General features: G+C 42.4%; 1 protein-coding gene across 1 annotated transcript in view; it reads left to right on the forward strand.

Annotated features, from left to right (window-relative positions):
- eif4e3.S (eukaryotic translation initiation factor 4E family member 3 S homeolog) overlaps window positions 1-17604 on the forward strand; it is a 29305-nt gene extending 11701 nt beyond the window's left edge. Inside the window, 6 exon segments of the mRNA NM_001091890.1 lie at window positions 977-1049; window positions 2786-2880; window positions 3019-3079; window positions 5134-5200; window positions 6497-6652; window positions 16218-17604. Coding sequence (NP_001085359.1) covers window positions 977-1049; window positions 2786-2880; window positions 3019-3079; window positions 5134-5200; window positions 6497-6652; window positions 16218-16264 — 499 coding nt within the window. The 3' untranslated portion in view covers window positions 16265-17604.
- Window positions 17605-23930: the final 6326 nt, after the last annotated feature.

Raw genomic sequence — 23930 nt, forward strand, 5'->3', positions numbered from 1 at the left:
TGCAGTGTAGTTGGCGGCACTTAGAATTCACTAGGGAAGGGCAATGATACTGATAGTGTTACTCTGTGAGTTTGTGGCTTATGTGACACGTGTCTGAGCTGCTCTGTATTTGTGCTCATTATAATTTCATGTGTTAAAAATTCTTTTTTAGACAGATGTCGGGCCAGAAAGTCTGGCAGACTTAATTCTCTTATTTAGTAGCTCCTGGTGTGTGTCAATCTAATAGAAAGGGCTTGCACACTGAATATACAGACCAAGTGGTACAGGTATGGGATCAGTTTTTCGGAAACCAGTTATCCAGAAAGTTCCATATTACGGAAAGGCTGTCTCCCATAGACTCATAATTCAGAATTGTAAAAATGATTTAATTTTTCTGTGTAATAATAAAACAGTAGCTTGTACTTGATCCCAACTAAGATATAATTAATCCTTATTGGAAGCAAAACCAGCCTATTGGGTTTATTTAATGTTTATATGATTTTCTAGTAGACTTAAGGTATGGAAAAAACACCAAGTCCCGAGCATTCTGGATAACTGGGCCCACACCTGTATTGCAAAAAAAAAAATAGATATATAGATATATAGATATATAGATATATAGATATATAGGTATATAGATATATAGATATATAGGTATATAGATATATAGATATATAGATATATAGATATATATATTTCATGAATACATACCACCCCTAAATACAGATACTCCACAAAAGGAAACAAATACCCTTCCCACAGAATGAGAATTACCCTGATGTTTCGGCTGTAAGCCTTTTTCAAGGGGAATTCTTTTACATTGTCCCTATTGTTTTGCCTTGTATGGGGGCATGTTTTTGGGCTTATTGCACCTACAATTAACTAATACTGTTGGTTTATTACAGTGCCCTCCAGTGGCCAATATTTTTGTCATCTCTTTACAGTCGCTTATGATTAGCAAGCAAAACATTGTAGAATATCTTTTAATCTATTGCAGATCATTACCTGGAACAACAGCAGCAGAATGTGAATCAAATCTGAAAAAGATCTACACTGTACACACTATACAGGTAAGGGCTGAACAATCGCAACAAGGCACCCGTGACCGCACTTGCGACTTTTATTTAAAACACCAGCTGGAAACATTGTCCGTAATGGTACAAGGCGTCAATTAAAAGTGAAATGTGGAATTAACAGTCTTAATTTCTAAATTACACTGTTTACGCTCCAAATAATTCACTCTACAATATAACATTTTATTCCTGAACCAGCGAGTGTATTTTTTTTAGTTGTAATATTGGTGTGTAGGTGCATCTCATCTCATTTTGCCTGGTCATGTGATTTCAGAAAGAGCCAGCACTTTAGGATGGAACTGCTTTCTGGCAGGCTGTTTCACCTACTCAATGTAACAATGTTTCACAGTGGGACCTGGATTTTACTATTGAGTGTTGTTCTTAAATCTACCAGGCAGCTGTTACCTTGTGTTAGGGAGCTGCTATCTGGTTACCTTCCCATTGTTCTGTTGTTAGGCTGCTGGAGGGAAAGGGAGGAGGGTGATATCACTCCAACTTGCAGTAATGAGTGACTGAAGTTTATCAGAGCACAAGTCACATGACTGGGGGAAGCTGGGAAACTGACAATATGTCTAGCCCCATGTTAGATTAAATCTAAAAAAATCTGTTTCCTCTTGAGAAATGGATTTTAGTGCAGAATTCTGCTGGGGCAGCACTATTAAAGGAAAACTATACCCCCCGAACAATGTAGGTCTCTATATTGCATAAAACAGCTCATATGTAAAACCCTGCTTCATGTAAATAAACCATTTTCATAATAATTTACTTTTAGTAGTATGTGCCATTGGGTAATCACAAATAGAAAATTGCCATTTCAAAAAATTATGGCCGCTCCCTGTGATCGTACGATTCACGGTGCAAACACGCAAACCATACATGTTAGGTCACATGAGCCAATTAAAAGACAGAGTTCTGTCTTTCTGGTCATGTGATAGGCAGCACACAGACCATCACAAAATGGGTTTTCAAGGCAAGAGATTTAAAGGGCAATATTTACTTAAATATATATTCCAGTTTGGTAAGATTATTTAATATGTCACTTAATATCATATTAAGTATCTGTTGCTTAAATATTTATTTTGGGGGTGCCATTAGGTTTGACCAATATACAACATAGAGACGCATACAATTCTACTGGCACATGCGCATTTCAAAAGGGACATAACGGGCATGCACAGAAGTGACATCACGTCCAGGTTGCGTCATTACTACCCACTAGCACCCATCAGTCACCCGTTTTAAAGAAGTATTCAGTATCCGCATTTAATGAAGTATCCAATGAAGTAGCTTTACCATATGGGCACTCGGGCTGCCCTTGATGCTAGTGATGTGGGCTTTTCCCAACCCACCACCTTAGCCCGACCTCAACCCACACCCACGACCCGGAAAGGGGGGTGTGAAGTCGGCCGACCCGCACATCACTACTTGATACAATATGATAAATATAGGATAAATACGCCCTTGTCTGTAGGCTGCAATGGAAAATGCCTGCTTGTGAAAAATATTCCAGTTCAGAAAATCCCGAATTTGACTTTTCTTAAAGCAGTTACCGCTCAACAGGCTGAGGAGCATTTACTCCCCTGCTTTATTATAGGCATGTGTAGATTGTATTGAATCTTCACGAGTCCCTAGTTCTGCTCCGGCAGCATTTTGCAAAGTGGGACCGTTTCAGATTTTTGCTTCTGTGTGTATTTGACATGAGTTTGGATTTCAATGAAGTGTTTGTTTTGCAGAGTTTCTGGAGTGTGTACAATAACATCCCTCTCGTCACAAACCTCCCCGTTAGATGGAGCTACCACTTAATGAGGGGCGAGAGAAAACCTCTCTGGTGAGTTCCTTAATGTGGTTTAGGCTTTGGCTCTCTCTCTCTCTCTCTCTCTCTCTCTCTCTCGTTGGATCTCTACTCTTATTATAAACGATTGTTAACTGGACTCTGGATACAAACTCACAATTGTCATTGGTGCAGGGAAGAAGAAAGTAATGCTAAAGGAGGGGTGTGGAAGATGAAAGTTCCTAAAGAAGCTTCTGTAAGTCTTTTACCTCTCAATCTTCCTCAACAGGTTCCTTGTCATTTTAAAGGGCGTGTAAAGGCAAACAAATAAAATCCCATTTTTACTTTCTTTAATGAAAAAGAAACCTATCGCCAATATACTTTAATTACAAAATGTTTATAAAAAAAAAACTGTATGCAGTGAAATTCTCCCTTCATTTACTGCTGTGGATAGGAATTGTCAGATGGTCCCTAACTGCTCTGCAGGGAAACAATCATACTTATGAACAGCAGGGGGATCCCCCGCCTTACTTCCCAGCCATGCAGAACTCAAGCAGCTTTGTTTGTTTCGTAGAGCAGTCGGCGACTGTGTAGAGATTTGTATTGGATTTTATTTTTGCCTTTACATCCCATTTACTGTTTCCAACTCCAGCTGCAGGGACAAAGATCATGGAGCCAGATTGGAGAAAGTTTGTATTAAACAATAGCAAAACTATAAAATCCACATTAGATTAAATGACAACACAGGACCCAGTGCAATATGCATATTCTGATTATTAATCAGTTTTGCTGTATCGGCTTCTGGCAGATATTATTTGGCTTGTGCTGTTTTGATAATTTATGATGATCCCTAAGCAGCCCAGACCACACTGAGCATGTGCACAGTCTTGGTCTTGCAAAGATGTATAACATTTACATGATGGTGACCCCTTGTGGCCAACTTATAAAGTATAAATCATTTGTTTGTTTAGGCTTGTGGTGCAGTAAGTTTGTTTAGTATACAAAATACAGCATTTCTAGCCTTATTCTATTTTAGACTTTACTTCCCCTTTAAGGGACACTTAACACTAAGTTAATGTCCCTGATCAGTTTTCTTTAGTAGTAATTGATGTTAAATTAAGATGCCAATGTTTGCTCATAATGTGGCATTGCCTCTGTCCATCAGGGAGTCAGGAGCCTTGGCTATTGAGCTTGACCATTCCTTATTCTCTGCCAACTGGGTTATGGGGGGGTCACTCACCTCTTTAAACATAAAGAATATAAATTGTAAATGAGTTCTGTTGAGAAGGGTCCCCTTTATTGATCCGTACTTATGTTTCCTGTATTCACCCTTCTGTTGTACAACACTGTATAATATATAATATGTTGATGCTTTATAAATTATTGGGTTTTTGTTTCTACTTTTTCCTATTCATGCAACTAAATTGTCCCATGTCTGTCCATCGGCCAGACTAAATGAACAAATCCGCCCATGGGATTTTAAACATTCCCGACATCAGACAAGTTCATTTAAAACTTAAAATGGGGTAAAGAGGCTGTGCGAAAATTTAAAAAAGTTTCCAATATATTTGGTTAGGAATCCATTCACTCCAGCCTCTACACAACCGAAACCTACCTCCAAGCCTGGGATTCAAAAATAATCACCTGCTTTGAAGCTACTGGGAGCAACATCCATGGTTGGAGATTCGGGGAGATTTAGTCGCCCGGCAACGTATCGCCTCTTCTTCGGGCGACTACTCTCCCCAAACTGCCTTGCTGCCGGCTAGAATCGAAATCACTGGCGGGATGGCACTTGGAGCGCTTCGTTTTCCGAAGTTGCCTCATGAGGAAACTTCGGGCGACTACTGAAAATGAAGTGCATAGAGTGCAATCCCGCCGGCGGCAAGGCAGTTTGAGGTGATTTGTCGCCGGGCAACTAAATCTCCCCGAATCTTCGCGTGCGTCTCTGCCCTTAAGGTGACCATCTCATTTCAATTCTATTATGAAGCCAAGAAGGAGGAGTATCTAGTGGGCAGGTTACAGCTGATGAGTAGTGATGGCGAATCTGACACGATTTGCTTTGTGAAAAATTTGCCAAATGTATTGAAGTTTATAGGTGAAATTTTTCTTCTGACGTGCGCAAATTTTTTTCAACCATTGGAATCTATTGGTGTCTTTCCTTTTTTTTTTTCGGTGAATCCTGTAGCAAAATTTCGCTGATCACTACTGAGTCATTGTTGCCACAGCTACAGTATTAATATATGTGCAATCCCATTTGATAACTTTGTCTTAAAAACTGCTATTACTTTTCTCTTTTGTTACTTCCTTCAGTCTTTGGTTTGGAAAGAATTATTGCTAGCTACTATTGGTGAGCAGTTTACAGATCGCTGTGCACCTGGTAAGTGATTTCTCCATACAAAATAAACCGTTTGCCTAATATTTTTTTACTTAATTTTGGTATAATTTGTTTTTAAATGAACAGTCAAGCCATCCTCCTCCCCCCCCTTCTTTCCCTGAGCTCTGTCCTTTGTTGGTGTGCGCCACCAATATGCGGGAGATACTACAGGTATGGGACCCATTGTCCAGAATGCTTGGGACCTGGAGTTTTCCAGGTAATGGATCTCTCTGTAATTTGGATCTTCATGCCTTAAGTCTACTAGAAAATCATGTAAACATTAAATAAACCCAATAGGCTGGTTTTGCCTCCAATAAGGATTAATTATATCTTGGTTGGGATCAAATACAAACTACTGTTATATTATTACAGAGAAATAACAATTTGTACTATTTGGAGTCTATGGGAGAAGGCCATCCCGTAATTCAGAAATTTCTGGATAATGGGTTTCCAGATAACAGCCTACTGGATCTTTATACTACTATTGCCCCACAGTCCTCAAGCATCTAGTTAAACAAAACAATCTCAGAGCTAGCTTCTGTGTTATCAAGTTAACTGTGCCATCTTTTAAAGTAGAAACACACCCTCAATAAAAAACCCAGACCCCTCCCCCAGCCTAGCTGCTACCCCGGCAAATGCCCCGAACTCTTTACTTACCCCTCTGTGCAGATTCTGTCCAGGCGAGTTCACGGGCGCCATCTTCAGCCGCTTAGGAAATCTTCGGAATGAGAGCGGCACTTCTGCAATTATCGCTAGTTTCTGAGATAATTCGGAGTCTCATTCCGAAGATTACCGAAGAGAAGAAGATGGCGCCCGTGAATTCAGCTGAATCTGCACAGAGGGGTAAGTAAAGAGTTAGGGGCATTTGCCCGGGGTAGCGGCTAGGCTGGGGAGGAGGAAGGGGGATCAATGTAGGGTAGGGTTTTTTTTTATGAAGGTTTTTTTTTTTCAGCAACAGAAAAATCTGACAGTTGACTAAACAGCCAGGAGTGGCTCAATGTAATGATTTTTGATGGGCACCGTACGTCCCTTTCAGGCAGTGTAGTTCATAAACCTGTAGCTTATAATATTGAGACTGGTATATTGGGGGCAACATGCAGAAATCAGAATAAAAACACATTGGGGGGTTCATGCCTTTCATTTATATTGCTGAATATTTTGCCTTCAGCTTATCGTTCAATCAGCCTGTGTAGGATCCGGCCTGGTGTGAACCCCAATGTCCCAGCAATGTTTGCCACTATGTGTGTCCGTATTTAACATGTAATCTGGCCGAATCTTAACCTGCCGATTTCTTGTTAGAGGATGAAGTGATCGGTGTCAGTGTGAGTGTTCGTGACCGGGAAGATATTGTTCAGGTCTGGAATGGGAACGCCTCTGTTGTGGCTGAAGCAACGGTCCTAGAGAAAATATATGAACTTCTGCCAAACACGTCTTTCAAAGCTGTATTTTATAAACGTAAGTAACGCCACCTTCCTGTTGCTCATTTTCCAAAACGCGTCTTCCTGTTTTATATATATATATATATATATATATATATATATATATATATATATATATATATATATATATATATATATATATATATATATATATATATATATATATATATATATATATATATAATATATATATATATATATATATATATATATATATATATATATATATATATATATATATATATATATATATATCGCTACACTGAGGAAGGGCTGGTGTAACTTTGTATAGTTTTGTGGCAACGTCTGCTTTCTAATTAAAGGATAATTGTTCTGTTGAAAGATGAACTTGTGCTTCGCGAAAAGGACGTTTTTAGGTTTTTCCCCTTCACATTACACACAATTTACACTTTATTAACTAGAATCCTAATCCCTGCTCTTCCCACATTGCCGCTTTTCTCGTGGATTATTTTTGAGGATTGGATCTTTTTTTTGCCACCATCTCTCATAGGCCAGTGTTATGCTGAGTTAGCGGGAGTTCACTAACGTGCGATTACATGTGTGCAATGCCAGCGGGAGTTGGGGGCAGAGGGATGATGGGGGAGGGGCAGAGGGATGACATGTGCCTCTTCTGCTTAGCCCTAGTTCCGACCCAGTGCACTGATCCAGTTTAGTGCCCCTTTCCCAATTTATGCACTTGTGTTGTCTTTGGAAGGCTCTTCACATTCACATCGGACCTTTAGAGTCAGATAATGATCCTTTAACTGTATGAGGGGGGCGGTTTCCTGTCAATATTGTTAATAAATTATTAGTACAGGCTAAAAGTAAGTGTCCTCGTTAGATAAGTTTGTTCTCCATCTCCGTAAACAAAGTGCTTTTATAGCACAGACTGTTAGTTGGGTTTTGTGTTTTACATATAGGACCATATAATAGGGATTTAGGCCCCTATGAACAGAAAGTAATAGACATGTTCTCTTTATGTGAAATGGTTTGGGTGTGCTGTTCTCTGGAATGTGCTATTACTAGAAAATGATTGCAGAAGTGGGACCGAGACGTTGGCTAAGGAAAAAGTTGGATATTGGAAAAGGAGTGTGCTGATCCATTATTCCTATATGCTTCACCAATTGATTGTGCACCCCCAATCCCAGAGAACAGCACCCGCAAACCATTGGGGGTTTGCCTTGGCTCTACTAAACCTAATAACCAGTTACATTGCTTTTAAATGGTTAACCTGTTAAATTGTTGCTCCTGTTCTTACATTTTCCTACATTAGCTGATGGGGTTCCAAATGTTGGGGTTACAAGAGTAGCTTGAAGTCGTGGAGGGGGGGTACAGACTAAAGTGCAGGATGGCTGGGATTGTTGCCCAGGGGATGGCAATAACCACATTTATTTCAAGATATTTGGCTCCTTGGTTGGTAACAATAAGCCATTTGTCTGTAAAACTATAGAAGCCTTTGGCGTCTGGAGATAGTTTGGGACAAGAATGTTGCTTGGCCGGGTTGATTGGTTTCCTTAAATCCCTACTGTGTTGCTTGTGGAGACTTGTCCGTGGTTGGCCCTAAAAATTAACATTTCGTATGTTGTGATGCGGCATAGTCACAGATATTATTTAGTTGGTCTTAATTCAAAAACCAAATGATACAAAAGTAAAATATTTTGTTCTCAGCTCTCGTATTTCTGTTATACTAAAGGCAGCTTCATGGTCAACAAATCTCACTATTCCAGCCATTCTGTTAGCATGCCAATGGCCACCCTGTTTAAAGGTCAAGTACATTCTGGCCTTACACTAGATTACTGGGCCACAAAGATCTTTTCTACCTCTCATTTTCTCTGACTTGTCTGGAGGCTGATAAAAACAATACTCAACATTTTTGTACAGGTATGGGATCTAGAAATCTTGGCCAACTCACTGCCTCACCCTTCCAGGCTGTCGCCATCCTTCTTATCCATATTTCCTTCATATTTTTTCTGTTTAAATTAGTAGAGACTCTTCCCTACCACCCAACAGCAGCAGCCTTTGTCTTCTACTTTTATTCTGTGTTCATTATGCTATGGGTTTAACTGTCTACTGCTTATAATCTTCCTCTCACAATTTCTTTGAATAACCTAGTTGACAAATAAAAATGCTTTCAGTCACACACTGTTTATTTTTATGCAATAAACATGGCGACCTCCATAAACAGTGTTTGATGCTCCGTGCCCAGTCCATGACTTTGTGTGTGATTGTAAGTCTTCCTTGTGTGATTATGGCCACAGTTTTCCGAGTCAGCCTGTGCTTGTTGGCACGTGAATGGCTATTCCCTAGTACTGGCCTCTAGCCTCTAGCTGATGACTAACAAACTGGCGTCTTCCAATCGAGGCGTGAGTTCCAGTCTGGGACACTGAATACAGCCTGTACTTGCACTGCATGGAATATGCCTGTGTGACCTTCATATGATGTTACACGTTTGCCACATTAAAGCTATTGGCATTAGTCCATAATAAGAATCTTGTGCTGTTCTATTAAACGGTGTCTGTAGAGATGAACCAAATATTTGGTTGTTGGCATGTGTCACGTAGGAACAATGCTCATGTTAATTAACAGTTGTGATTTTATTTTCTTCCCCAGCATTACCTACTTTACACTTACTCCAGTCCAGTCTGTCTGTCTGACTGGAGTATTAACTACATTTCCCAAGCCACCCATGGCAGCATATCACCAACATGAGTATTCCCCGCCCCTCAGGTCACTGGACAGGAAAGGGTTAACTCCCAACCCTATAACATCCGCTCTGCACCGCCCCCACCTTGTCTTTTTCCTGTCCAGGTCACGTGTGTAGCTTACCGCTTCCAGGGTCTCTCTGCTCTCTCTCTGCCCTGATGCCTCCCATATGCTCCCCGGAGGGGATCGCGGTGGAGAAGGACCAATGGCTGGGTCACATTCCACCTATCAGGCCCACAGTTAAATACTGGCCGTGTTGTTTGGTGGCGAAGTGCGGATCCTCTGAAAACCGCTTCTAACAGACGCAGGAAGTACGTCATTTTCCTCCCAGAGCCAGGCGTTCTTGCGTTCCACCGGCCGGATGTACGCGTCATTTCCGGTCGCGCGTCATGTTGGTCGCGCGTCAGTTCCGGTCGCGCGTTATTTCTGGACGGACGCGTGCGCCGGCGTCTGACGTCACGACGCGCGACGGAATTGGGAGTGAAGCGTGGTGTGTTGGTGAGCATGAAGGAACTTAAATTCTCAATTTTTGGACGCAAGAGTGCTTACTGTTGCCTGTCTCATAGGTTACAGACAACATGGATCAGTCTGGCTCTGGGAGAGGAGTGCAGCCAAAAGTTTCTAGGTAAGCAAACGATAACAGAGTTATTGTTGGGGGGAGAGTGGAGGCTAATGGTGCTTGTTTCTTTCCTATTAGCCTCTCTGCCTCTACTGAAGCACAGAAGGTGGAAAGTCAACAAGCAAGAAAGCAGTCGGTGGCGGAGCAACCCTTAACGGCTGAGCCTCAAACTTCTACAGCACCCCAATTGGATGCCTTAGTGTCCCTAATTAAGCAAGCAGTGGTGCAGGGGGTGCAGGAAGCATCCTCTTCAAGCAGGAGGCCTAAGAGGTCTCGGGAAATGCTGTATGAGTCCCTTTCGGACATTTCAGAAGAGGAATATTATGATCCGGCGGATGATCAGTCGGATTTATCAGAAGAAGGTGAAATTTTTTCTGAGGATGAGTCTGCCTTTGATGCCTCCACAGTAGAGAGTCTGGTGAAGGCAGTTAGGAAGTCATTAAGCTTAACGGAAGAGACACCAAAGAGTTCTTCTGCAGACAAGTTGTTTCCGTCTGTAAAAAAGCGTTCCTCTACCTTTCCGGTTCATGGCTCAATTAAGGAGCTAATTAGCTCAGAGTGGAAGAAGACGGAAAAGAGAGTGGTTATTCAAGGTAAATTTGCAAAGAAATACCCTGTGGATGAGCCTAATGCAAAGTTGTGGGATAATCCACCTAAAGTTGATGCGGCAGTGGTTCGATTGGCTCGGAAAACTACCCTTCCGGTTGACGATGCGGGTGCGTTTAGAGATCCGATGGAAAAGCGGATGGAATTGGATCTGAAGAAGGCGTTTGTCTCTGCCGGGGCATCTTGCAGGCCTGCTGTTGCACTAACTTCAACCTCTAGGGCGATGAAGATCTGGGTAAACAATCTAGAAGATGCCATTTCTTCAAATGTCAAAAGATCAGTCTTGCGAGAGATGTTGTCTGATCTAAAGATAGCTACTGATTTCATGGCAGAAGCTTCCATCGATTTAGTCAGGTTGGCAGCGAGGTCAATGGCTCTTTCAGTAGCATCAAGGAGAGCACTATGGCTGAAGTCCTGGTCAGCAGACACTGCCTCTAAAGCCAATTTGTGTCAGTTGCCTTTCGAAGGAGACAGATTGTTCGGTGAGAGTCTGGATTCAATTATTAAAAAGGTGTCTGGTGGGAAAAGTGTTTTTCTTCCACAAGAGAGGAAATTCAGACGTCATGGGCCAAGAGCTGAATCACCTAAGAATAGGAATTTTCGTAACTCAAGGCAGTACAGACCTGGGAGGTCTCAAGGCAGACAGTCTCCATGGAGATCTTCTAGAGGGGAGCCACGACAACCGGCAAAAAAGGCAACTGGGTTCGGCTCCTCCTCACACAGAACACAATGAGATCAGGCCGGCTCAAACCTGTGCAGTAGGAGCGCGTCTAGCACTCTTCAAGGAGGTTTGGGCCGAGAATATTCGGGATCGTTGGGTTTTAGAGATTATAAGAGAAGGTTACCATCTCGAATTCTCCAGGATCCCAAGATACGATGTGTATCGAGTTTCTTTGGTGCCGAAGGTTCAAGGTGCAAAGGAAATAGTCCAAGAATATATGGATCAGTTGCTAGAGACCGGTGCTGTAGAACCAGTACCCCGGGAGCAACGAAGGAGAGGGTTTTACTCCAAACTCTTTCTAGTAAAAAAATCCTCAGGGGCCTTCAGACCAGTTCTGGATCTTCGTCCACTAAATCAATTCATACGTTGCAGAAAATTCAAGATGGAGTCCCTGACATCCATAATTGCAGCAATTCCGCCTCGAGCATGGTTGGTAAATCTGGATCTCAAAGACGCGTACTTTCATGTTCCAGTGTACGGTCCACACAGAAAATACCTGCGGTTTGTGTTTCAGGAACAACACGTGCAGTTCACTTGCCTTCCGTTTGGCCTGTCCACGTCTCCAAGGACTTTTTCAAAGGTCTTAGTAACAGTAATAGCTTTACTGAGAGTGAAGGGGGTCCCAGCCTTCCATTATCTGGACGATATACTTCTGGTGTCCAACTCAGAAGAAGAAGCTGTAAAAAACAGAGACAAAGCGATTGGAATTCTGCAACTCTTCGGCTGGGTGATAAACTGGCAGAAGAGTCATCTGGTGCCAACTCAGAAGATAATTTTCTTGGGAGCCAGCTTGGACACTCTTCAAGGAATAGTGTCTCTTCCAGATCAGAAGGTCTCATACATCATGGACCGAGTGAGATCCTTTCAACAGCTCACCAGAGTGTCCGTCAAGGATTGCATGTCAATTCTGGGTCTATTTTCCTCCACCATTCAGATGGTACGTTGGGCAAGATGGCACATGAGACCCCTTCAAATATTTTTTCTGGGTTCAGGGTCGACCAATCCCATAAATCTGAAGAGACTTCTTCATATTCCAAGTCAGGTGATGGCGAGCCTAGACTGGTGGTTGATCCCGAGAAATCTAACCAGAGGAATGCCGTTGACAGAACCAGACTACGTCACAATTACAACAGACGCCTCTCAAACAGGCTGGGGAGCCATGTTAGACGATCTGTCAGCTCAAGGGCAGTGGGAAGTCTCTCATCTTCCTTCCAATGTATTGGAGTTGAGGGCAATAAGGATGGCTCTATTGGCCTTCTCGGAGAGGATAACACACAGGTGGGTGAAAATCCGTTCAGACAATGCCACGGCGGTGGCATATGTACACAGACAAGGAGGCACCAAGAGTGCGCGGTTGATACAAGAGCTGTCAACTATCATGTCATGGGCAGAATCAAACCTAAGAGGTTTAGTAGCCTTTTTTGTACCAGGCAAAATGAATGTGCAGGCGGATTTCCTAAGCAGAAATTCCTTGGAGCCAGGAGAATGGTCCCTGAATCCCGTTGTGTTCCAGACCATTACCAAGAGATTTGGCAATCCAGAGATAGACCTCATGGCCTCGGATCACAACCACAAGTGCAAGAGGTTCTTTTCAAGGTACCCGTCCCGGATATCCAGTGGAATAGATGCCCTAAATCAGAACTGGAGAGGGATGTTCGGGTATGTCTTTCCACCCTTTCCATTAATTTGGAGGGTATTGAAGAAAATAGACAAAGAGGAGACACAGGTGATTGCTGTAGTCCCATTCTGGCCCAGGCGTCCCTGGTTTCCACTTCTAAGACAGATGTCAGTGGAGCCTCCAATGAAACTTCCAGTTATGAAAGATCTGCTGATGCAGGGCCCAGTTCCATTTCAGGAGGTGTTCCACCTGTCTCTGAGGGCGTGGAAGTTGAAAGGCAGAGGTTATCAGGGATAGGCCTCAACAAAGATCTGATAGAATTGCTGTTGAAATCTAGAAAGCACTCTACGTCAAGTCAATACTATCGTGTCTGGTCTTGTTTTGTCAAATTTGCGGAAGATAAAGGATTTGATCCCAGATGTCCTGGGGCGTCAGAGTTGGTGCAGTTTCTCTTTGCTGGGTACCAGAGAAGGCTTAGTGTCAGCACTTTGAGAGGACAAGTTTCGGCACTGTCGGCATTAACTGAAAGATCATGGGCGGAGGATCCGTTGGTCATTCGCCTGTTTAATGCACTTAAAAGAGTGTGTCCAATAAGACGACTAGGGGTACCTCCATGGGATTTGCCTTTAGTCTTAAAGGTTTTAATGGCAGCTCCTTTTGAACCGTTGGAAAAGGCTTCAGATTGGCATGTTACTCTGAAAGCTTTATTTCTGGTGGCGATCACTTCAGCCTGCAGAGTAGGGGAAATTCATTCTCTTTCAGCGAAGGAACCTGATACGGTGGTGTTCCCAGATAAAGTGGTCTTGAGACCAGCGTTTGAATTTCTTCCGAAGGTTGTATCACAATTTCATATGAATTTGGAGATAACTTTGCCCTCCTTTTGTCCAGATCCCAAAACAGTGCGTGAACAACAGTGGCATACGTTGGACCTAGTTCGAATAATATCTCATTATCTGACCCGTACACAGGCGTGGAGGAAGTCAGAAAGACTGTTTGTCATTCCGAGGGGTCCTAGAAGAGGTTGTGCCCCGTCTAAAGCGACTATCAGTCGATGGATCGTTGAATGCATAGTGTTCGCCTATCACAAAACAGGCAGAGAGGTACCTAGAGACTTGAAGGCTCACTCTACTCGAGCATTGGCTGCTTCCTGGGCGGCGGAAGCCAGAGCGCCGCCAGACGTAATTTGCAAGGCTGCAAGATGGTCCTCCTTGCATACATTTATAAAGCATTATAAGTTAAATGTTTTTCTTTCCCAAGAGGCTAAATTTGGGAGAAAGGTTTTGCAAGCTGTATTGCATTCATAATAAATGTTAAGCATCAGTTGTGGTCCCTCCCTTCTTTTGGCTTTGGAAATTCTCATGTTGGTGATATGCTGCCATGGGTGGCTTGGGAAATAGAGAAATTTAATTACTTACCGTAATTTCTATTTCCAAGTCACCTACCATGGCAGCACTCACCAACTTCCCTCCCTTCTGAAGCTAAGAAACATAGACAAGGTGGGGGCGGTGCAGAGCGGATGTTATAGGGTTGGGAGTTAACCCTTTCCTGTCCAGTGACCTGAGGGGCGGGGAATACTCATGTTGGTGAGTGCTGCCATGGTAGGTGACTTGGAAATAGAAATTACGGTAAGTAATTAAATTTCTCTATTTTGTACTCCAGAGCAATGTAGTGAAATCCAAGGCAAACATGATGGCAGGTCAAGCAGCTTATCAGATACAGTTATGGGCTCCAAGTCTAAAGGTGGCCATAGACGCACAGATAATATCGTACGAAACAAATTTTCGTCCGATATTCGTTGCGTGTATGGTGGATAAAGAGCCGACCGATATCGGCAGAAGACTTGGATATCGGTCGATCGTGCTGGACGGAAAATTTTGATCGGGTGCCTTTGAAGGGACCCAAACATTGGCCATTGTTAGTGCTGAATCGTCAGATACAGGTAGAATTCTATTGTTTCTATATGTATATCTACCTGTATATGTGACGATTCAGCTGTACACGTGTGTATTGAAACGAACGATCTTTCTTGGAAATATATTTTCCAAGAAAGATCGTAATTGTTACGTCTATGGCCACCTTAAGGGTTGGCAAATGGGCTCACTCCTTACTAGGGATGTACTGGATCCAGGATTCGGTTCGGGATTTGACCTTTTTCAGCAGGATTTGGATTTGGCCGAATCCTTATGCCAGGCCGAACTGAATCCGAATCCTAATTTGCATATTCAAACCAGGGGAGGGAAATTGCGCGACTTTTTGTCACAAAACAAGGAAGTAAAAAAATGTTTTCCCCATCCCGAATTTGCATATGCAAGTTAGGATTTAGCTTGGTATTCAGCCAAATCTTTTCAGAAGGGTTTGGACGAATCCAGAATGGTGGATTCGGTGCATCCTTACTGCCTCTCACTGTTCTCAATGGTGATTAAATGAGGAGAGGCATTTTCTGCTTGGCACCCCCAAGTAATTCTATTTACTTACCTTCTCCTATCAGCAGAAAACTGCACTGGCCGGGGTTATACCAGTGAGCACCATGGAGGGATCTTCTTCCGGCTTCTTCTTCTTTCTTCAAATTTCCCGGAGCAGACACATGTGCAGTTGAACAAAATATCTACTCCTTTGTTAAATTTCGACACTTCCCTCTACTGCGCATGTGCAGCCGCGAGAAGAAAGAAGAAGCCGGAAGAGAATCGCTCCCTGGTGCTCACTGGTATAACCCTGGGCTGGTGCAGTTTTCTGCTGATAGGAGCACCGGCCCAGGGTTTCAGGTAAGTAAATACATTCACTTGGGGGTGCCTAACATTTGGCACCCCCAAGTGTAAAATGGTTTTCCTTCTCCTTTAATAACTACCATACCCGTTAGCTTGCCATCTTTTTTTTTTTTTCCCCAGCTCTGGCAGCCAGTAGCATGCGAGTTGAAGCCAATCTGCTTCTGATGTAAACTGTGCTTACTCCTGATTGGTGATCGCTGCCAAAGGGGCACTACATTATATAAATGGGCTTCTTGCCCAATAATAACACCCTGACTGCCTGACACAGACCTCCCTGTCAATGTTTCATGTCCATATCACAGGGTGACTTCCAAGCCATTCCTTCGAGGGGGGCTAGCAACAAATATTTAGGGCACTACTACTATACCATATACTACTACTATTCCATATACTACAATATATATACACTACTATTATTGAGTAATAAAGCAATAGGGTCCCCTGGTCACACTTTCTGCTCACAAATACTGATTGTTGTTTTTGCTGCTCCTTTATGTTTTGTTTGAACTTGCCATTGACTAATTCCCTCTCCTCTTTTTCTCTTTTCAGCCCACGAAGAGCATCATGCCTTTGAAGGGGGTCGCTCAAGACATTAGTGGAACGGCTGTCGAGTAAAATTGTCTTTCTTTTTAACGCTTTCACTTCCAGAAGGGATCCTGCAATGTATTGGAGTATTGCTGGCCCGTCTCGGGTTGAAGGGTTAACGGTCTGTACCGGAGGAAGGCCAGGCACATGTCTTTTTGCAAAGCGACACTGGTCATTTTTTTTAGATATTTTTTTAACAACTTCAGAATGGGCAATTTAGTACTCAAAGTGTAAATGTTTCCTGACTTAATCTAATATTTAATGTAAAATATATAAAAAAAAACTACTTTTGCCACTTCTTCATATAAATATTCAGTGAATACTGTGCAACCAGTATTTAGCTTTTCAATACCTTTTTCTGCCTCTGTATATGCGGGGGGTGTATTATAGCTGCGCTGCTGTGAGATAGAGGGACCCCCCCCCCAGACTCTAGAGAAATCTCTGACCTCCCTATAAAGCTGCATTCAGGCCTTATTAACCCCCGCAGGTCTCTCCTGTCCCTTGGGAGAGTTTGGATATATATCCGCAGTAGCTGCCTCTCCCAGGACAACTGCTAAGAATGCTGGGACTGTTTGTATTTATGTATTTCACATGCTGCACTTGTGTACAAACTACAGGATTGTCAAGAACCCCAAAAGATAAGGAACATGTACCCTCTTTATAAGCATGGTTTGGCTTCCCTTTAGTTTCCCTTTAAATAGACTTGAATTATATGAAGGGCGTAGCTTTAGTGTGTGCAGGGGATTCTTAGTTTGTGAAAAAGCAGCCATATTGTGCAACTCTGCAGCCGCTCCTTTCTAAGGGGTATATTTATCAAAGAGTGAAGTTAGAGATCGCCATAGTCTGCTAGAGTGAAATTCCGCACTCTCCATTCATTTCTATGGGATTTTGAAAGGCGTATTTATCATTGATTGATAAATACTGTTTAAAAAATCCCATAGAAATGAATGGAGAGTGCGGAATTTCACTCTAGCAGACTATGGCGATCTCTAACTTCACTCTTTGATAAATATGCCCCTAAGATTGAGGATTTTGGAGGATTCCTCTACAGAGCACAATGGCAACCCCCACTTGCAAATCGCTAGCAGGCTGTGCACATATATAAGAAGGGCTACAACTTGCCCACGCCTGAGCCGTGTCCTCATAGCTTACGCTTTATTTATGGACAGTAAGGGTAGAACTCCACGGGCGATTTTACCTGCGATACCTTCCATTCCGAAGCGATGAGACTAGGGATACACCAAATTCGGGATACTGCCTTTTTCAGCAGGATTCTGCAGAATCCTTGTGTCTGGCTGAACAGAATTCTAGGGCTGGGAGGGAAATCACGTGACTTTTCATCACAAAAAAAGTAAAAATAAAATTCACAATTTTTTTCCTTTCCTGCCCCTAATTTGTATATGCAAATTAGGGTTCGGTATTCGGTTAAATCTTTCACAAAGGATTGGGGGATTCGGCCACATCCCAAATTGTGGATTTGGTGCATCCCTAGATGAGACTAGTCGCAGACGTCACGTCAGATGCGCCGAATCTAATGTAAGTAATACAAATGTCGCACGTAGAAGCTGATTACATCCGAGGCGACTGTCAGATGCAAATGTTGCATGTTGCATCTTCATCTGACAGTTGTCGGATGCAATCGGCTTCTACATGTGACATTTGTATTACTTACATTAGATTAGACGCATCGAACATGACTCCTGTGATTAGTCACATCGCGCCTGGGAACGGAAGGTATCGCAGGTAAAATTGCCTGTGCAGTTCTACCCTAAGTCTATACCCCCTGATTAGGGACAGTTACTTCAGTGCAGACTCCTCCCAGTTGCACAATCATTATAATCAATGTACATCAGAGATTTACACCTAGTTTAGTGACACACACATCATTGCACTGTATTCCTATGTAACAAGGACCTGCTCCTGCACTGGACTATATTCGGGGCTCATTCATAAACAATGGGCAAATTTGCACCTGGACAGTAACCCATGGCAACCAATCAGATGATTGCTTTCACTGTTCAACCTGCAGCTGGCTGAAAAAAAGCTCATGACTGGTTGCTATGGGTTACTGCCTGCGTGCAAATTTGCCCAGTGCTTATAAATGAGCTCCACAGAGTAAGAAAGTCGTTGTAAAAGGTCCCCGTTTTATTACTGGATTTATATCTGTTGGTCCGACTCAAAACACAGAGGGATATCCTAGCCTGGCCTTGATTACACTTATAGGTACAAACGTATGTCTATGAGCAGAAGTTGGGCCTGTGTGTTCAGCCCAGTTGTTAAACTTCAACTCTCAGAATCGCCTACTGAGAGCCACAAGCTGCTGAGAGTTAACACTACTGCCCTTATCACTCACATGAACAAGTTTCCCCCCAATAATGTACTTTATTTAGTTTTAATCACCAGGACAAGGTGAGTGTAAGGCTGGGATGAACCACCAGCTCTCCTAATGTACAACTACATCTTTCAGCTGTTTCTATAATGCTAGGTGTGTTGGTTCAACATCCGGGGGGCTCTTCGCTCCATTTCATTGGTTTAAAGGAATTGTTCAGTGTAAAAATAAAAACTGGTAAATAGATAGGCTGTGCAAAATAAAAAATGTTTCTAATATAGTTAGTTAGCCAAAAATGTAATGTATAAAGGCTGGAGTGACTGGATGTGTAACATAATAGCCAGAACACTACTTCCTGCTTTTCAGCTCTCATGGTTTCCACTGATTGTTTACCGGGCAGTGACCAATCAGTGACTTGAGGGGGGGGCATATGGGTCATATCAGTAGTTTTTGAATCTGAACTGAATATTGAGGATCAATTGCAAACTCACTGACCAGTTATGTCCCATGTGGCCCCCCTTATAGTCCCTGACTAACTCAGAGTTAGAGAGCTGAAAAGCAGGAAGTAGTGTTCTGGCTATTATGTTACACATCCAGTCACTCCAGCCTTTATACATTACATTTTTGCCTAACTAACTATATTAGAAACATTTTTTATTTTGCACAGCCTGTTTACCCAGTTTTATTTTTAAACTGAACTGTTCCTTTAAGAGCAAAGGGTAGTGCTGCTGAATGTTTTCTGATCCAAAGTGTCAGTCCATTGTGTAGCGCCTCCTAGTGGGCAGTCAGGGATGCACAAAAGCTGCACATAAACTCGCTGCTGGTGCCTCTGCTTTTCTTTGTGATGAATTCTGCTGGGAGGAGCTGCCACACCGCTAAACACTATGGGGTGGATTTATCAAAATGTGAGATTAGAACTGGCCACAGAAAAACACTCACTTTCTATTCCTTCCTATGGTGTTTTTAAAAGCATATTTATCAAATGGTGAGCTCCACTGATAAATATGAATCTAACCATCCCATAGGAATGAATAGAAAGTGAGCGAGTTTTTCTGTGGCCAGTTCTAATATGACATTTTGATAAATCTGCCTCTATGTTCAATTTCAGGCTCTCGTAGCGTGGAGCTTGTGTTTGATCAGACATAATTATGTGGCAGAGATTCACTTGCTCTTGTTAAATGGAATAGAATATAAATCTGTAGCTACATTAAGTTTGTGTGGGTCGATTCGTTCGGACGCCATGCTCTTAGCGCTTGTTGCTATAGATACCCCTGGGCAGCCATATTGAGATTGGAGCAATGCTGATTATATGTAGAATTACTGTGAATATTATCCATGTACATTGTCCTACTCGGAGTCTATTTGTGTCCAGAACCATCGATCCGTTTTATTCTCGTAGAACCAAAGATTTAGCAGCCTCTGGAAGTTGCCAGTGAGGTCCCTTTGCCCTCAGTTCTCTTCTCCTCTTTCTCATTGGACTGAACCATCTATTCCGGTGGGCAGGGGCTCATACGCCCCCTACTGTAGCAGCCCCGGTTTGGCCGATCCACCAAGATTCCTCAACAGTCATCAGCTCTTAATTTATCTCCATTTTATGCTTTTCCTCTATTTATAAACTGCTTATATGTATCCATTGTATTGTGAATAAAGATTTTCTTCTTTAACAGCGAATGTGCCCTTTCTATACAATGTCATACATCTGTTGCCTAGTAATGCACAAAGGTAGGATCTGCTATTCAATATAAACAGTGCTTTTACCCAAAAACCAGAGACCTCTGTTCTATATAGTGTATTAACAACCACATTATCCAGCACAAGGTTGTGGTCTTGCTACTTCCACACTACAGTGTTCCTTGTGCCAACCCTTCTTAGGCTACGGACACACGTGGTTTTCGGCACAGTCCGTGCCGTGGTGCTGACCGCCGCTTATACGCTAGCGTTATTGGGCCATTAAGCTTAAACCACTAACATATCTACGCATAGGTCGGCTTTTTTTAAAGCAAAACAAAAAAAACGCAGCGTGAACCACTCTCTAAATCCACGTGTGTCCAAGACCTTAGAGCAGGGGTCCCCAAGCTTTTTCATCTGTGAGCAACATTCAGGTGTAAAAAAAAAAAAGTTGGGGAACAACACAAACATGAAAAATGTTCCTGGGTGTTGCTGAATAAGGGCTGTGATTGGTTATTGGTAGCCCCTATGTGGACTGACAGACTACAGAAGACTTTAACAGTCCATCTGGTTTTTATTCCCAGTGCATATTAGCTCTGGGTACAATGAACAATGTTGATTCAACTTGAATTTGCATGTGCTCCTCTGCACAACATGAGTCAGCTGATATTCTGATTTATGGGCCTGTAACCCCACCAAACTATTATTCCTGTACGGAAGAGGCCAGATGATATAAGGTGATCGTTTCCCTCTAATCCTGTATATAATGTAGGTCCTTCACACATTAAAGGGCACCTATCACAGCCAAAATCAAACGCATATTAACAATCTGACCAGTACAAGCTAAACACGTTTAATCAAACTACATATATAGTTTTTTGAAAAAACTGCAGGTTTTAAAATAATCCCTTACTTTGTCAAATGGGTTCTTTCACTGAGGGAGGCCATATTGAGACTCTAACAGAGACTCTAATATGCAAATTTCAGGAGCATGCTCAGATTGTAACACTGCTTTGAGTATTCTACCCAGAATGCCTTGTTTTAGTAAACTCCTCCACTAGAAGTATCAGGAGATTTCCCTATCTTGTCCCCTGCTGGTAAAGTCATTATGCAAATGAAGGGCACACACACTAACTTCGAGCAGGTGGCAGCACTACTGTACAGCAGCTAACACACAGGTTTGGCTGATTTGAAAATAGCTTAGAAGGGTTGATAAGCAACAAGGAATTTCAACTGAGCATGTGCGAGATTTCAGAGCTGCAGTTGGCTGGGAAGATATAGGTAGGAGGAGCCAGTGAAATCCAAGATGGCTGCCTCAGTTAGAACTATAGGGGAGATCTTGCAGAAGGAATAGTGAGCTGATCATTTACATTATATACAAACAATTGTAACTGTTTGAAAAATTGGATTTCTTGAACTTTCACATAGTGTATTTACTTAGGAAATGATTTTAGTTATGATTTGTGCCCTTTAAGGGGCACCATCAGGCCATTTGGTCTACAAATCAGCAGACACATTTACTAGGAAGAACCATATAAATCAACCATTACACCACCAGATGATACAGGAAAGGTGATCGGAGAGACAAGGAGCCGATCTAATGATGAGCCCCTCAAATAGTTTGCTGCTGGGCAGGCACCAATAAATATATTGTCCCTTCTTTTTACAAAAATAGTTGCACCACAGGAGCCTCTGTTGCTTCCCCCTTGGCCAGAGAAGGAAAAAATACAAAGACTATCACAGCATTGTCCACATTAAACAATTGGTTATAGAGTAAAGTATCTGCAACAAGGTTTGTATTTATACTTGTCCATACTCTCTCTAGGGCTTTCTCATATAAAATGCTATTGCTGGCCTCCAGTCCCTGGATCAACTTGTACTATGAGCTATCTCCCATATCCCTGTATTCCCTCACTTGCTAAACACCATCCAACCCCTTCTTATACCTATCTAATGTATCAGCCTGTACCACTGATTCAGGGAGACAATTCCACATCTTCACAGCTCTCACTGTAACAAACCCCTTCCCAATATTTAGCTGGAACCTCTTCTAATCCGAATTGGTGTCCTTATGTCTTCTGGAAAGACCTACTGGTAAATAAAGCATTAGAGAGATTATTATATGATCCCCTTATATATTTATACATAGTCATCATATCACCCCTTAAGCGCCTCTTCTCCAGCGTGAACATCCCCAATTTGGCCAGTCTTTCCTCATAGCTAAGATTTTCAATACCTTTTACCAGCTTAGTTGCCCTTCTCTGTACCCTCTCTAATACAATAATGTCCTGTTTGAGTGATGGAGACCAAAACTGTACGGCATATTCTAGATGGGGCCTTACCAGTGCTCTATACAGTGGAAGAATGACCCCCTCCTCCCGTGAATCTCTGCCCCTTTTAATACAACTCAAGACCTTATTTGCCCTTGATGCTGCTGACTGGCATTGCTTGTTACAGCCAAGTTTATCATCTACAAGGACTCCAAGTTCCTTTTCTATAATGGATTTGCCTAGTGCAGTCCCATTTAGGGTATAAGTGGATATTTTTACATACCAGGTGCATGACTTTACAAGATATTGGCAGAAAACACTCTGCTAAAATCCTTGCAAAACGACTTTGCTGCAAAAGCAACTTACATCACTGAAACCAGCCATATCAGCCTTTTTATAGACTTGTCCTTTCATTCAGGTATATTTTTCAGTGCTCCTCAACAGGCTGCAACCCCCGTGTTCATTGTACGTCTTATAACATCATAGCGTATTAATTGCAGGAATGTCCTGCGCTACATGTTTTGGGCAAGGAAAGACTTGGTGCAAGGGCATTTTGCAAATAATATTTATTAGTTGCTTAAAACACATCACTGCTTTATTTGCCATTCACATAAAACAGCACAAACTCCTGTATTCACGAAAGTAATTTCCCTTTGTTACATTTATCAGCTTCATCACGGAATATTTTTGTTGCCCCTTTGTTGGTCGGAATTTATATTGACTTTATACATTTTATTTTAATGTTGGTAATCGCTCCCTGGGTGATTAATCCCCCCACACACCTTGTTTGTGAAACAGAAAACCACAACTCGTTTGTTTGGTTTGTTGAGGATCGGTCGCAGGCTCACTGAAAATACCGTCCCGTAATGGGGAGATATTGTGTTGTGTGTTACAATGTGAATCAATACTCCACAATGTGTGTGTTCTGAATTTCTACTGAAGAATATCTGTTTCTGAAAATGAGCCCATTTGTTCAGAGACAAAAATATGAACAGTCAGTGCTGGTGCAAGGCCAGAATATCAGGGAGCTGTGGCTTTTTCCCTTGTGCCCAAGGACAGAAAGTTCACGCAGATTGGCGTCGGGCCTCAAATTCTATAGTCAGCAATGGTCTTTCTAATCATTGAGAATGTTCACTTTACAGGAGAAGAAGGTCTCTGCTCTGAGCTTAAGTGGGAATCCTCCAGAGTTTAAGATTACCAACTTGACAGTGGGGGGTATAAGTAAAGAGGCAAGGAACCAGGAGTCCAGTAGTTCTGAGAGGTTCTTCCTCTTGCCATTGGGCTGATGAGATCACACTACAGCTCTCTAGGGCAAGGTCTCCAAATGAGCGACTATTTGCCCAATTTGGTAACGTAAATTATGGTACCTCAAAACCCAGAACAGATGCCAAAGTTCTAGCTGCGGCTCAC

The sequence above is a fragment of the Xenopus laevis genome, chromosome 4S (genome assembly GCF_017654675.1).
Source record: "Xenopus laevis strain J_2021 chromosome 4S, Xenopus_laevis_v10.1, whole genome shotgun sequence".
Taxonomy (NCBI): domain Eukaryota; kingdom Metazoa; phylum Chordata; class Amphibia; order Anura; family Pipidae; genus Xenopus; species Xenopus laevis.